The sequence below is a fragment of the Microcaecilia unicolor genome, chromosome 13 (assembly GCF_901765095.1).
Source record: "Microcaecilia unicolor chromosome 13, aMicUni1.1, whole genome shotgun sequence".
NCBI classification, from domain to species: domain Eukaryota; kingdom Metazoa; phylum Chordata; class Amphibia; order Gymnophiona; family Siphonopidae; genus Microcaecilia; species Microcaecilia unicolor.
Genome location: NC_044043.1, coordinates 27,489,795 through 27,506,321, shown reverse-complemented (window position 1 = coordinate 27,506,321; position 16,527 = coordinate 27,489,795). Strand labels below are relative to the sequence as shown.

Here is a 16,527-nt window from a genome sequence, read left to right as displayed (position 1 = left end):
CCCAGGTCTACCAAAGCACCTTTCTCCATCCCTTCAGTGCCTCCTATTTCAGTAGAGACACCCCCCCCCCCCAATCCAGGTCACAAATACTCCTCTCATACACATACACACACACGTGCAAGCTCTGCAAAAGACTGCAATACAACTTACTTATGTCTGACTCCTGAGTCCTGATTCGAATGCAACTGCCAGAACTGACTGAGACCCCCTACACCGTGCCACACACAGCTCTGCGGCACAGCGTGCCGGCCTGAGGACTCAGAGAGATGCGAGAGACGCTTCGGCTTCAAGCAGGGCCGCAACTGGAAGGCACGCACTAGTGCGCGCGCACGAAGGTGCCGCAGGTGGAGGAGGCGTCGTCGTGACGTCGAGAGTGAAAGGCTGGAAGGAGACAAGAGAGAAGCAAGAGCAGCGCCATGTTGCGGGAAGCAAGCCAGGAACCAGGAAGGCGCATGGGCAGGCAGGTTTGCACCTTACCCGTCGTCGAACAGCTGGGCGGGCCGCGGGAGGGAGGCGCCCCCCTGCAGGGCTTACCCCGCTTACTGGGTTGGACCAGCCCTGATTCCAAGGTTATGTAATAGTAGAAGTGGAATTTCCAGAGAAGGTCACTGGAATTCAAGAATAGTGTCCAAGGCAGACGGTCTGCAAACTCCACGACGGAAAATGAACAAAGCAGATCATTGAGAAATAAAATGTAATCTCTCTATATAAAACGCACCACCAACGTTCTGAAGCCTCACTTTTCCAACGTTCTAAATGTGAGGCGCCAGAGATCAATTTTTCATCCATGACTGTCTGCCCCGCCCACACGTCAAACGTGATGACCTCGTGGGCGGAGCAATGACACTCACAGACCGTGTAGCACGTCTGATTGGCTGAGTTGGGTGAAGCCAAGGATGACGTTGCCAGCACAGCTGCTCCACAAAAAAACAAGGAAAGGGGGAGGAGTAGGGAAACACGCTACGCGTGTTTCCCTACTCCTCCCCCTACCTAGGAATTCATGCAACTCAGCACCCCCCCTTCCGATACAAACACTAAACAAAACTCCCCCCCCCCCCAATGCATCGGCACCTTTTTTTGCCCGCCCCGCGCCCCCCCCCCCCCCCCCCGCGACACTCCGGCCGAGTCCTGCACTTAGTTTTTTTTTTTTAACACTCACAACGCACGAACGATGCAGCCGGCAGCGATTGAAAGAGGCTGTCTGGGCTGGCGTCTGCGTCGGAGCTTCCCTCACCCTCTGCGAGTCCCGCAAAACAGGAAGTTGTAACAACGAAGGCGGGACTCGCAGAGGGTGAGGGAAGCTCCGACGCAGACGCCAGCCCAGACAGCCTCTTTCAATCGCTGCCGGCTGCATCGTTCGCACGTTCTGAGTCTTAAAAAAAAAAACTAAGTGCAGGACTCGCCCGGAGTGTCGCGGGGGGGGGGGGGGGGGGGGGAAGGATTGGGGAGAGAAAGAGGGAAACCAACAGAGGGAAGGATTGGGGAGAGAGGGAAACCAACAGAGGGAAGGATTGGGGAGAGAGGGAAAGAGGGAAACCAACAGAGGGAAGGATTGGGGAAAGAGGGAAACCAACAGAGGGAAGGATTGGGGAGAGAGGGAAACCAACAGAGGGAAGGATTGGGGAGAGAGGGAAACCAACAGAGGGAAGGATTGGGGAGAGAGAGAAACCAACAGAGGGAAGGATTGGGGAGAGAGGGAAACCAACAGAGGGAAGGATTGGGGAGAGAGGGAAACCAACAGAGGGAAGGATTGGGGAGAGAGGGAAACCAACAGAGGGAAGGATTGGGGAGAGAGGGAAACCAACAGAGGGAAGGATTGGGGAGAGAGGGAAAGAGGGAAACCAACAGAGGGAAGGATTGGGGAGAGAGGGAAAGAGGAAAACAAACAGAGGGAAGGATTGGGGAGAGAGGGAAAGAGGAAAACAAACAGAGGGAAGGATTGGGGAGAGAGGGAAAGAGGGAAACCAACAGAGGGAAGGATTGGGGAAAGAAGGAACCCAACAGAGGGAAGGATTGGGGAGAAAGAGGGAAACCAACAGAGGGAAGGATTGGGGAGAGAGGGAAACCAACAGAGGGAAGGATTGGGGAGAGAGAGGGAAACCAACAGAGGGAAGGATGGGGAGAGAGAGGGAAAAACAGATGGAAGGATTGGGGAGAGAGGGGAAAAAGATGGAAGGATTGGGGAGAGAGGGGAAAAACAGATGGAAGGATGGGGAGAGAGAGGGAAAACAGATGGAAGGATGGGGAGAGAGGGGAAAAACAGATGGAAGGATGGGGAGAGAGAGGGAAAACACAGATGGAAGGATTGGGGAGAGGGAAAAACATGGAAGGATGGGGAGAGAGAGGGAAAACAGATGGAAGGATGGGGAGAGAGAGGGAAAACAGATGGAAGGATGGGGAGAGAGAGGGGGAAAAACAGATGGAAGGATGGGGAGAGAGAGAGAGGGAAAACGGAAGGATGGGGAGAGAAAGAGGGAAGACGCTGGATGGAAGAATGCAGAAAGAAATAGGGGAGACACTGGAAGGATGGAGAGAGAAAGCAGAGCTGCTGGAAGGAAAAGGGGAATAGAGAAAGACTGGAGAATAAGAGGAAGGGGCATGGGGAGAACAAGGGTGAGGAAAAGATGAAAAGCCACAGGTAGATGAAGGAAATTAAAGAATGGATAGTAAGAATGAATTAAATTTGGGCAGAGAGAGAGCCTGAAAAATATTGAAGAAAGCAAAGAAAAACGAGACAAAAATGACAAATGGCACAGAAGAGTTAAGCGAAAACAAAGGAAAGCAGAATCACAGACTGGGACCAATATGCAAAGAAAAACAGTCACCAGACAACAAAGGTAGAAAAAAATCATTTTATTTTCATTTTAGTGTTTGTAATATGTCCAATTTGAGAATTTACATTGGCTGTCTTATTTTGCACTGGGTATACTGGAGCTGTAAGAGCTTACAGAGATTATTTATCATGAAAAAAAAACACGTTATTTTTTTCTCCTATAGTACTATAATATTTTCAATAATGTCTGTTTATATGCGCCATGGCTGGTATAGGGGGTGTGGTTAATGTGGGTGTGGCTATCATAGGGGTGGAGACATATGTGGTGACCCCGCCCATAATAAGTACCGGCACCTTTTTTTCTACAAAAAAAGCACTGACTACAGGCAACGCGCAAACACGAAGATCAGCCTCCTTTCCTTTCCAGGGTCACAGTTCAAATTCCTCACCTCCACCCATGGATCTCATTTCTCATCTACAGGCAACACACGAGCACGAAGATCCGCCTCCTTTCCATCCCAGTGTCAGAGTTCAAATTCCTACAGCTCACCCACAACCCCCCCCCCTTCCGATACCACAACTACTACTTATCATTTCTATAGCGCTACTACACGTACGCAGCGCTGTACACTTGAAACCCCTCCCCCCCATGCATCTCACTTTACATCTACAGGCAACGCACGAGAACGAACATCCGCCTCCTTTAAGTTATGACAGCAAGGAATCACCCTGACAGCAACAAATCACCCACTCCTTTTCCTAGCAACCAGGAAGAGATTTTGCAACCAATCAACGATGGTCTTATTGTTGGTGCTCCTGCGCTTGGGGCTGACTACTACTCTGTGCTCTGAAGAATTGTTTTCGCGAGGCAGGGTTACAAATGACACAGCTTCCCCCTAGCAGATTGGGAAACACTTAACATGATCCTAAAAGAAGCAACTCCTCCACCCCTCTTCCAACAGCAAGCAAACCAGCTGAGCAAGCTCGCTCCTGAAGTGTTAACGTTGATGTGGCAATAAAAGGGTTAAGGGCTGCAGTCGCTGACACGGTACCATTGTGCTTCTGAGGGGGAGACGGAACAGAAAACACAGATTTCTTTTACATTCAATGTGTATTTCCCATGTTAACATGAAAAATACTGAGGGTTTGGTTGCCTTTTTAGTTTTCCACTTTGCAATTCACTTTGCTGCGGTTCTGCTTCCTTGGGAAGTACTGTGCATGATAAAGCACTTTCAGCACTGCTTTTGCACTAAACCTGCAGTTCACAAAACAACATTTTTGAAAGCTTTCTTGCCTTTTACCTTATGCTTACAAACATTTAATTACTTGAAAGGAGTATTGACAATTCTTTTACCAGCATTTCATTCCTGAAATACCTCAGTCAGTAATCTCTTTTCTTCACACACACTCACTATCGGTCTCACACAGTCTGTCTCTCTGTCTTACACACACAAACACTCTGTCAAAAAGGACCGCACCTGTGGTCCTACACAGGGCCTCCTCCTTCCTCATTATACACCCTTCACTATTACTCCATCTCATTACAATACTTTCATATTAAATATTTGGTTAACAAAAAACAACTAATCAATATAACCTTGCTAGCGCCCGTTTCATTTTTGTCAGAAACGGGCCTTTTTTACTAGTTTATTGATAAAAACCAATTAGAACATATATATATGTATATATATAAAACCAGCCCAGTCTGCCCAAAAAGATAAACTCATTTTACATGGTATGTAATACTTTATATGTATATCCGAGTTTGATTTGTCCCTGCCTTTCTCAGGGCACAGACCATAGAAATCTGCCCTGCACCGGTTTTATTCTCTAAATACCGGCGTCACCACCCAATGTCCGCTAAGATTCCATAGATCCATTCCTTCTAAACAGGATTCCTTTGTGTTTATCCCACGCACGTTTGAATTCCATTATTGTTTTCATCTCCACCACCTCCCGCGGGAAGGCATTCAACATCACCCTCTCTGTGAAAAAATACTTCCTGACATTACTTCTGAGTCTGGCCCCTTTCAATCTCAATTCATGTCCCCTAGTTCTACCGCCTTCCTGTCTCCAGAAAAGGTTTGTTTGCGGATTAATACCTTTCAAGTATTTGAACGTCTGTATCATGTCACCCCTGTTTCTCCTTTCCTCCATGGTATACATGGTCAGGTCGCCAAGTCTCTCCTTGTACGGTTTGCAATGCAAATCCCATACCATTTTTGTAGCTTTTCTGTGCACCGCTTCCAGTGTTTTTACATCTTTAGCAAAATATGGCCTCCAAAACTGAACACAATACTCCAAGTGGGGCCTCACCAATGACTTGTAGAGGGGCATCAACATACCCCTCTCTATGCAGCTAGCATCCTTCTGGCCATGGCCGTCACCTTGTCACATTGTTTCTTCACCTTATCTCTCTTTTGGGTTTCTTGGCATTAAATTTTAACTGATAGTACTCAGTACTGGGTGCAAATCATTGAGCTAGTGCAGTGGTGTGCTGGTAAATTTTTAACAACAGGCTCTCTCCCCGGTCCACCTCAGCGCCCCCCCTCCCCCCATCCACCTCTGCGCCCCCTCGCCCACCTCTGCGCCCCCCTCCCCGTCCACCTCTGCGCCCCCCCCCAAATTGCAGAGCTGGCTATAGCGGGGGAGGGGGGCAATGCATTACTCTCTCCAGGGCTTCCTTTCCATTTCTTTCTTTCCTCCTTTCTTCTTCATTTCTGGTCCTCAGCTTCTGCCTATTTTCTTCATCCATGTGCAGTTTTTCTCCTCTCTTCCTTTTCCCTCATCTCATCTCCTTCCTCACTTTTCTCTCCCCTCCATCCATGTCCAGCATTTCTTCTCTCTCCCCTCCTCTCCCCTGCATGCACCCATGTCCAGCAGTGACCTTCCTCTCCCATGCCCTGCATGCACCCATACCCAGCGACCCTCCTCTGCCCTGCCCTGCATGCACCCAGATGTCTAGCAGTAACCCTCCTCTCCCCTGCATGCACCCATGTGCAGCAGTGACCCTCCTTTCCCCTGCCCTGCATGCACCCATGTCCAGCAGTGTACCCTCCTCTCCCCTGCCCTGCATGCACCCATGTCCAGCAGTGTACCCTCCTCTCCCCTGCATGCACCCATGTCCAGCAGTGACCCTCCTCTGCCCTGCCCTGCATGCACCCAGATGTCCAGCAGTGACCCTCCTCTCCCCTGCCCTGCATGCACCCATGTCCAGCAGTGTACCCTCCTCTCCCCTGCCCTGCATGCACCCATGTCCAGCAGTGACCCTCCTCTGCCCTGCATGCACCCAGATGTCCAGCAGTGACCCTCCTCTGCCCTGCCCTGCATGCACCCAGATGTCCAGCAGTGACCCTCCTCTCCCCTGCCCTGCATGCACCCATGTCCAACGACCCCCTCCATCCACCCATGCCCAGCAGCGACTCTCTTTTCCCCCCTGCCACCCCCTCCCGAGCTGTTTTATGAAATTCTTCTTCTCCTCCCTCCCTCCCGATCTGGTCTCTCACCGCGCACCCGCTTGTTTTTTAAATTCTTCGCTTCCAGCGCTGAGTCGCCGACTGTCTGAGTCCTCCCTTGCCGATTCGCGCTTCAAAATGGCCGCCGAGACTTCAGCCGAAGTCTTGCGAGGCCGCCATTTTTAAAGCGCAAATCGGCAAGGGAGGACTCAGGACAGTCGGCGACTCGGCGCTGGAAGCCAAGAATTTAAAAAACAAGCGGGAGGTGAGGCGGATCCGAAGGGAGGGAGGAGAGCCAGAGCCGGCTCGCTATTTGCAACAACCGGCTCGCAAGCCGGAAGAAAATTTAACAACCGGCTCTTGCGAGCCGGTGTGAGCCGGCTCCAGCACACCACTGAGCTAGTGGCACCTACGCCCACCATCACTGCACTATGCGTCCCTACCTCCCTACCCCTTGTTTTTGGTTAGTCACAGACCTCTCCGCTGTACTATGACATTAAAGACTTTTTATATATATATCAGTCAGGGATCTCTATGTTATGCTATAACATCAAGACTTATGGTGTTTCTAAAAATCCCACTTATCTTGTAGGGGCATGCTGTCTCTAGTACTCTTTTTTACTGCCAGTTGGTGGGCTGTGGCTCAAGTTGTCATTCCTTTTTTTCTTTGCTTACTGGATGCGACCCAGTTCCATCTGTGTACTCTCTATCTTGGTTTTCTCACTCCCGTTCCTGTGCTATTTAACGAGTTATCCACTAGCTCAATGATATGCACCCGGTACTGAGCACTATCACATACATATTAAAAATATTTTAAAATATATTTATATACTGATAAATGAATCAGGTTTCTATACTTTTTTGAGCATTATCAATTGAGAAACCGGAATTGTTATTAATTCCCCAGAGTATAACACTTAAATTTTAACTGCCAGACTCTCAACCATTCTTCTAAAGTTCGGAGATCGTGCCCATTTCCCACTGAATCTAGCTTTCTGTAAGAAAGAGGTGGGCTCAAGAACCTGATCAATGATTGGAATTTTGTCTCATCTGTAGGTTGAATCTGACAGAGTGATATAATTTCTTAGCTATACGTGGAGGCAACGGAGATAAAAAGTATAAAGGCCTTTTTCCTCTGATTCTGCTTGACGTCTACTATCCCCTGTAATGTTGGCATATAGGAATCGTAGTGCCCCTCCAGTCTGCCTCTTTCTGGTGCAACACCACAAAGCCCAACTGATCTCGGGCTCTGCACTCAGTCTGTTTTTCCTACTCACCTTCCACCTTACATTAAAGCTCTTTCCTTTTGTTGATCCCCCGATAGCTCTTCCCATCCCACCCATCGTCTATGGTTTGATCAGTTTCTCTTACAGTGATCTATAACTGTAACATAAGAACATAAAAATAACCATACCCATCTAAACTCAGTATCTTGTTTCCAACAATGGCCAATTCAGGTCTCAAGTACCTGGCAGAAACCCAAATAGTGGCAAGCAATGGCTTCTCCATGCAGACAAAATCATCTCTTATTTCTCCATTTGTTTCTTACTGTCCCCCATCTCTCTCTCTCTTTTCCATTTCTCTACATCCTCTCTTTCTGTCCTTTAGTTTACTCTCATTCTCACAGCAGACTCTACCTGTGACATTGAAGGGTCTCCTGTAGATGTGCTGCATCTTTTCCTTCAGCAGCTGCAGGGTGGTCCCCATGTAATCGGCAGCTCTTATAATAGTCCTGCTTCTAGCGACAGGCTGCTTGAAAAAGGACATCACATCTGAGGGGCTGACAGTGTCTTGCTTCATTTTTGCCTTTAAACTTGAAAATAAATGGTTATCTTCTGTCAGTTATAGTGAAAGATATCAGGTATATGTCAAAACCAGGCAGTAGTCTCTTAACTTGAGCATACGCAGGAGGATACTAAAGGCAAGTTCAGATCAAGGAGGTGCAAGACATTTTCGTCCCGCTGTGTACAGTTCTGGGCGCTCACTTTCTATGAAAGAGATGGTGAAATTGTCAGACTTCCAAGAGGGGCATGAAATTAAATAACAGGATGGGCACTGCCCTTTAAGGGAAGCCTAATTAAATAAAGCCTCTTTTCTTAGCAAAACGGAGACGAAAAACATAAGAGTACACAACACGCTTGTGGGCTCTGAACGCAAATAACATGCAAATGCATGCAGAACAGCGCAAGGAGCGTGCAAATGCATGCTAAACGTATTCCTCCCCAATGATCAGCTCGCAGCTCACCAAACATTGGCATGCTGTCTGTGACAAACCCTATGCCAGCTTGGAGCTGGCGTTAGGGTTTGCAGGCCATTGAGGAGGAATGGTGAGTCCTGTCCAGCATGCATTTGCATGCTAGCAGGCCCCCCATTCCCCCCAATGCAGCCCTCTGCAGGAACAGGAACCCCAACCCTCCAGTCCCCCCAACCACCCTGACACGTTCAGGGGGGCTGGAGATCTCTTATATGGTGTGAAGTCCTCCTAGGATGCACTGGGCAGGGCTGGGCACCATCATTTTCAAGGCGGCGCTGCTAGGAGGGCCTCCAACAAAGGTACAAAGGGCGGGGAAGAGGGCTGCTAGACCATCAGGTCGGGGGGGGGGGGGGCTTGATTTGCATCCCACTGGGCCACCAGAGCTTTTCTTGGGGGGATGCTAGGGGGGTTAGGGGGGCTGGAGACATCCTGTAGATTGGGAATAGAAAAGTACCTACACTACTGCACCTGAATGTGAGTCGCCTTGAGCTGCAGTTGAAAAGAAGAGAACTAAATCTGAAATCCCTTCTCTTCCCTTCCACAGAGACTTATGGTTCAGGTGCAGAGGAACATCTTTTTGGTGGAAGGGCCAAACAAACCAATCTCCAACCCCATCTCCTTCTCCAAGCTTCCTAGTTACTGATACTGGGCTGGGGCCATAGTCCCTGAGGGCCATCCTATTCCGCTACCTGTCTGTTGGTTTGCTTCCAGCTTACACAACTGTTTTACAAGAAGAAAGCAGTAAGGCACTAGCTACTGCATGTGGAGAGCACAGGAAGTACAGTCGGAGAATGAGTACAAGATAGCAGACCACTCCCCTTACTCTGAAGCCAATCCAGAAAGCTATAGTTAACGTGGGTTCAACATGCACGATTAGGGGTGAATGATGCAGATAGGAGTGCAGCACCTGAATTAACATCAGCATACAACCTATTCAAACGAATGCAAAGAAGGTGATTAATTAAACTGTGGCAATGCAGAGACATTTCTGCTGGAGCACCAGAAGAACAAACCGTGAGAAATTTACTGCCATGTCTGCCCCCGACATAGATTACCAGGGAAAGGGGCCAATGCAGAAAGCTAACAGCACCCCCCCACACACACTCCCCAAACTAAACTGATCTAACCCCCTGTCCCCTAACATAATAGCACAATGCTCTGGTGATCTAGCGGCACCCCAGCCCTCCCCCCACCCCCCCCCGACACAAAACCAAAAAGCCCCGGGAGTCTAGTGGCCCAATCCCTGAATCAATTTCCCTGTCCTGTCATTTAAAAAAAATCCCTGTTGTCAAGCAGCACCTTCATCCCGCTCCCCTCGGTGTACATTCAAGAGGCAGAAGCAATGCTACTTCCTTAGAGCTGCCATCTTAGGAAATGGCAGTGCCTGACACCATGTAGTGGGATGCATAACATAGGGTCAGTCTGACAGGAAGGGGAATATTTTACAATGAGCTGCACTTTTAATGCTCATTAATTACTGCAGGAAGCCATGTGGTCAATGGCTCTAATCTACTCTGTGTGGCTTTTTGCATTGGCCTTTCTGTGCAGTGTCAGGATTAATGACTCACCTTTGCCTGGTGTGTTTATAGGCCACATCCACAAGGTGTTTGGCTTCTTCAGCACAGCTCAGAATAAAGGGGGTTTCCAACTCCTCGACACCATCTATTGCATGGAAGAAAACAAAGACAGGATGAGCAACAGATAGTGAAGTTCTGCTAAGGATACAAAAGTACTTTTTTAAGAAAACAATAACGAAAGAGGAAAAGCGTTGGGAGAGGGATAAAAAAGGAATATGGTACCGTAAAAGGATGTTCTAGTTGTCTGTATCAGGGCAAGTATCACCATAGAGCCCAAAAGAGTCGAAATGGTCCTCATCTCTGTTCAAAGGGAAACACACAAGACAAAGAGAGCCTGTTTTATTAGCACCACTGAGTACCTTGTGTCTAGGCCTCTGGCCTCAGTATACATCTAGCCATATTTGTTGCATAGTACCAGTAGTATTGTTGCAGCTGGGTCCAGGTTAATTTTCTGCCCTTCAGCTTCCACAATAAAACAAACTGGAAAACTGACAAGTGTGGCTTTTATGCAGAATATAAGTCCTGTCAGTTTGAGATCTACAATCTGAACAAAGACATGTCCATTAGACTGGCTTGTTTTGAGCAAAATATGTTATTCGGTACAGCTGTACTTGCTAATTCATACTAAATCTGGTCATCATGCCAATGAGCCACAAGACAGAGGCAGGGCCGGTAACCAGCATATTCTGATGAGGTACCGCATACAGTTCAAGCTTCTCCTACTAACCTACAAATGCACTCGATCTGCAGCCCCTCCTTACCTCTCTACCCTCATCTCCCCTTACGTTCCTACCCGTAACCTCCACTCTCAAGACAAATCCCTCCTCTCAGTACCCTTCTCCACCACCGCCAACTCCAGGCTCCGCCCTTTCTGCCTCGCCTCACCCCATGCGTGGAATAAACTCACTGAGCCCAAACGCCAAGCCCCCTCCCTGCCCATCTTCAAATCCTTGCTCAAAGCCCACCTCTTCAATGTCTTCGGCACCTAACCACTACACCTCTATTCAGGAAACCTTGACTGCCCCAATTTGACATTTCGTCCTTTAGATTGTAAGATCCTTCGAGCAGGGACTGTCCTTCTTTGTTAAACTGTACAGCGCTGCATAACCCTAGTAGCACTTTAGAAATGTTAAGTAGTAGTAGTAATATTGCATCTCTGAACAGTGTGCCACTGAATATTTATCTCCAGAGCCAGCATCACATATCACACATTCAAAAAGGATGCCTGAAAATGTGTATAACAAAAGTTTATGAAATCATGATGGGGTGGAATGATTGTTTAATAACCACCAAACACCAAAACAGGACAATTTTTCTTAAAAGCAGCTACCAGCAAACTAGAAACAAATCATATAAAGTTTTTTTTTTCATGCAGTATATAATTAATGGGATCTGTTGCCAGAGGTTATGCTTAAGGCAATTACAAACAGAGGAGTTTGCAAGCGGTTTAGACAAGTTTCTGGAGGAAAAGTTCATACAAATTATTATCCCTTGAAATGAGCTATACAAAATTAATCTACTTTTTTGGATCTGCCAGGTATTTCACCTGGGCTGGCCAGTATCAGAGAGAAGATGTTGAGCTTGATGGATCTTGCTCTGCCTCAGCATGGCTTTTCTTATTTTCCATATGTTTAACCTGTAGGATTACTACATCTGGCAACACACAAACTGTTAATATCAGATCTCCTGCCTAACATATCAATCATCCTATAACATCCCTTCATCACATATCCTGTATCGTCACTAGAGCACTGCTTCACACATCACACAACTTATAACTCACATTCCCAGACTACCGCAGTTCCATGGCTGCAGTAAGGTCTACTGCAGAACTGGCCAGTTCTACTACTACTTAACATTTCTAAAGTGCTACCAGGGTTATGCAGTGCTGTGGAGATGAAAACAGTAACGGAATTCAAACATGCGTGGAATATGCATAAAGGAATCCTGTGCAGAAGGAATGGATCCTCAGAACCTTAGCTAAAATTGGGTGGCGGAGCAGGTGGGGGGAAGAGGGGTTGGTGGTTGGGAGGTGTGGATAGTGGAGGGCAGACTTACACGGTCTGTGCCAGAGCTGGTGATGGGAGACGGGACTGGTGGTTGGGAGGCGGGGAATACTGCTGGGCAGACTTATACAGTCTGTGCCAGAGCCGGTGATGGGAGACGGGACTGGTGGTTGGGAGGCGGGGAATACTGCTGGGCAGACTTATACGGTCTGTGCCCTGAAAAAGACAGGTACAAATCAAGGTAAGGTATACACATATGAGTTTATCTTGGGCAGACTGGGAGGGGTAGAGGAGTGAGAGGAAGGGAGGGCTGCGGGGGATAGGAGAGGGGTAGAGGAGGGAGAGAAAGGGAGGGCTGCGGGGGATAGGGGAGGGGTAGAGGAGGGAGAGAAAGGGAGGGCTGCGGGGGATAGGGGAGGGGGAGGGGAGTGAGAGGGAGGGCTGTGGGGGATAGGGGAGGGGTAGGGGAGTAAGAGGAAGGGAGGGCTGTGGGGGATAGGGGAGGGGTAGAGGAGGGACAGGAAGGGAGGGCTAGGGGGGATAGAGGAGGGGTAGAGGAGGGAGAGGGAGGGCAGTGGGGGAAGAGGGGGGCTATGGAGGGAGAGGAAGGGAGGGCTGAGGGGGAAGAGGGGGGGCTATGGAGGGAGAGAAAGGGAGGGCTGAGGGGGAAGAGGGGGGCTATGGAGGGAGAGAAAGGGAGGGCTGAGGGGGAAGAGGGGGGCTATGGAGGGAGAGGAAGGGAGGGCTGAGGGGGAAGAGGGGGGCTGTAGAGAGAGAGAAAGGGAGGGCTGAGGGGGAAGAGAAAGGGAGGGCTGAGGGGGAAGGGGGGCTGATGGGGGATAGGAAGGAGGGGGTAGAGGTGGAGTATGGGGTGGGGTTAATGCATCCGGGGTGCGCAGTGGCAGGGTGAGATCAGGACCAAAGGACACCTGACCTGCTGTTACCTGGCGTGCCAGGTCATCAGCTAAATTGCTGTTATTAGGGTATTGGATGAGTGATCTTTATAATATAGATCAAGCATAGAAGAATCTAGAATTTGGACATGAAAAAGTGCAGTGCATTTTAAAATATTCCTCTGTCCTGTAATTCAGCAGCTGTGAAACAGAAAATAGTTAATTTGTAGGCAGACGAATCTGCGCTTGCGAACAGAAAGACAATTCATAAATCTTTACACACACAGTGACGTCGGAGAGAAAATGGAAGGGAAAGAATTTCCTTTAAAGTTCTCCGGTAGCAGAAAATACAAATATAAATCAAAAGTGAGTTGAACAGAAAGCAGTAAACGGTGGGAATTTATTAAAAATCAAAAGTGAGAAATAATGAGTTTTATCTTGTCAGCGGCATTGCTTATCTTTAGAAGTTTAAAGAAAACTGTTCAGTGCTACAGACAAGTATTATAGACAAGTAGCAGAAGAAAATACAGCTGTTAATCAAAAGAAAGTTAGTCAGAAGGCAGTGAACAGTGAGACTTCATTATTCAGATGTGTGTAATAAAGGAAAAAATAAACAGAGGATCACATTTTTTCTTTTTCCCTTTTTGTTTCCAGTCTGTGAATAATAAGGTAAGGAAAAAATCTAAGTGTAACAGAATAGCTAACTCTATCTGTAAACCACTAGTTTGCGGGAGTTCATAGTGAATGTTTAAAGAAACAGGTTAGGGGTTTCCGGTGGCTTTAGGGGGAAGCGCCGTAGAATTCTGTCTTAATCAGACAATAACTAAATCATTATCATGCTACAAGCAGGGTGTGAGAAAAAGAAAACCCAAAAGTAAGAAATAAAGAGTTTATCCTGTTACACAGAAGTTTTAGAAATAGCGGCACCTTTCTGCCAGGGGAGGGGAGGGGGGGAGAGTACTCAGCATAACCTTGAAGTACAGAAAAATGAAACTGTCAGGCTTTCCCAGTGTGAACGTTTACACAGAGAAAAGCAGAGATGCAGCTTTAAGCATGAAGCACAGAAGATTGCATTTGTAGGTCTGAGTAACTCGGGCTCAAACCAGATGGACACAAGACCATTCTGTTTTGTTTTTTTCTCTAAGAATGAGTTGCACAATATATTTAAAAAGTTAGCTAAAAACAAATCTATTACAGGGGATTCTGGAGTTAAAAAGCCTAATGAACTGGGACCATTTTATTCCTAAGTAAATATCAGATAAAGTAACGGCATTAAACCATGGCATGTTAGCACAAGGTATGGTAAAAAAACAAATGTGGATAATACAGTAATTCAAGACAGTGTAGGAAGTAACCACTATTTAGAATTAAGTCAGAAGAGACAGTAGGACTACTAAAACTAGAATATTACCAAACACACTCAGGATAACTTCTAATTTTTAATCTAATAGTTTAAGCATTGTTCTTCACAATAGTACAGTTGAGCAAAGTGATTATAGGGTCCAAATAATTTGCTCAGGTACGGTCCACGCCTAGTTATTGAGAATGGCTTTGGTCCGGGTTCCACAAAGGGAATGATTGCCGGACAGGGGGATTATTATGCCGGGCATGCTTATGAAAAGACTATCGACATATGGCAGAAAAATGGCCCAACCTATGACAGCGCCCACACCTAATATGCTCGCCACAATCTAGGCTGGCAACTTCTGGTTGTCGCAAGACATTGGGAGCTTTGTCTATTTTGTCAAGGGTAGACACAGAGTTAATTTGTAACTGACCTAGATTAGCATTGCCCGAAGTGATAGGGAGTGACAAGGGGTTCACTGGTTTAGATGGCTGTTTAAATTTTACTGTTTTAGAGGGTTGTTTAAAGGTGACAGATCTCGGAACTGAAGGGGGGGGTCTGGAGCCGGGATTCTGGTTCAGAGCTAGAAGGGATTGCAGTAGTAGGGACCCTTGGCAGGGGTACAGGTTGAGGAAGAACGGGAGGAGGAACAGGTATAACAGCACCTAAGATGACAGGTTGAAGGATAATAGGGATAGCAGCACCTGCAACTGTGGTGGCGGCACCTGGAACAATGGTTGGAGGAATGGCAGGGATGGCAGCACCTGGATCAGTGGGCTGGGGGATGGCAGGGGCAACAGCACCTGGAATCATGGGTCCTGGACCGGAAGGAACAGGGACAGGTGACAGATCTACCGTACCGGAGATCTGTACAGATGTGGGCTTGTTCAGAGTGATGGGATGGGTGGGGGGAAGTGGAGGTGTGGGATTCAGAAGGTGGGGTGGTATGGGCGTATATCCAACGGCAATGCCACAATTTAAAAGTTTGTTGGAAAGACCTGGCTCATATGGAGGAGGAGTCCCCTCATATGAAGGTACAGCCATGGATGCAGTGTCATCCAAAGGTGGATGTGCTGGGCTTTGGGTGTTGAGCAGAGGATTAGAATTACCTTCTTGCTCCCCAATAAGAATAAATTTGTCTATGGCATTGAGATTTTTATCTCTGGACTTCACTTTTTTATGGGAGTTGTAAGTAATTAAACCACGTAATTTGGCAGGTTCAAAAAAGCTGGACACGGGCCAATCAAGGGTCTTATCCTTGGCATTCCAAACTTTGAACCATTTCTTACAGATACGGGTGAGAGCCTTTTTTTCATTCTGGAAGAACTTTAGAATTGTGTCTAAGGGCTTGGGCTTGGTCATAGTCAGAAAAGTATATGGCACAAAGGGTGGTACAACTGGTGTTGTGTAATTATATGCTTAACTTTATTACAGTGTGAAAGGGGTTTAATAGACTGACTAAATCTTCATTAGAAATTGATTCTAACAAAAATGAAGTGAATTTTATACTTACCTGTCTTCAGAACTTTCCAGTGTGCAGGGATACTTCACAAAAGGGAAGGAATCCTGTGAATAAGTCTAAGTAAAAAGAAAAGGTTGCCTAGGGCAATTTCATAAAGGTACAATTATAGCTGAACCGGTCAAAAACAAAAAGAAAATTGCAATGTGCACGCAAACAAAAAAATTCTCAATATGTGTTTGTAATAGTCAAGGTACTTAGCAAAACCCCGCGGTCTAAACCTGGCCCATCAATTAGTGCGTTCACTTATTGAGAGTACACTCAGGATCCATTACAAGACACTTAAGACAGGGTGGCTAAAGGTTACCTGTATTACAAAAAAAACCGCGGTTCACCAGGAACCGGAAGGAAAAAAACCCTCAACCTCTGTCAGGAGATTGGACAAAAAAACAAACAAACCCTCAGTTACTCTGAACTGGACAAACTCTCGGTCACGCTAGACCGGGGAAAAGAAGCAAACCCTCAGTTACTCTGAACTGGACCCTCAGTGTCACTGGACTGGACCCTCAGTCTCTGTGGACTGGACAAACTCTCGGTCACGGTAGACCGGGGAAAAGAAGAACCCTCAGTTCCACACCTAGAACTGGAATAACCCTCAGTCAATTTAGACTGGAATACAAAAATATCCCTCAGTATTAAACTGGAACTCTTGGTCACCTTGACCAATATAAAACCTCTCGGCCAACTATAGACCGGTGAACATAA

General features: G+C 47.3%; 1 protein-coding gene across 4 annotated transcripts in view; it reads right to left on the bottom strand.

Annotated features, from left to right (window-relative positions):
• Nucleotides 1-16,527, bottom strand: part of LOC115456483 (myeloperoxidase-like) — a 131,332-nt gene that overhangs the window by 108,047 nt on the left and 6,758 nt on the right. For 2 of the 4 annotated variants that reach the window (XM_030185591.1, XM_030185594.1), the window contains exons 1-4: nucleotides 10,475-10,622; nucleotides 10,282-10,359; nucleotides 10,051-10,144; nucleotides 7,866-8,041 (exon numbers count right to left, since the gene is read on the bottom strand). In XM_030185591.1, the coding sequence (XP_030041451.1) occupies nucleotides 7,866-8,041; nucleotides 10,051-10,144; nucleotides 10,282-10,357 (346 nt within the window). In that variant the 5' untranslated portion in view covers nucleotides 10,358-10,359; nucleotides 10,475-10,622. Of the gene's footprint in view, nucleotides 1-7,865; nucleotides 8,042-10,050; nucleotides 10,145-10,281; nucleotides 10,360-10,474; nucleotides 10,623-16,527 lie in introns of those variants that run through there. The other 2 variants (XM_030185593.1, XM_030185592.1) reach the window with 1 other exon arrangement.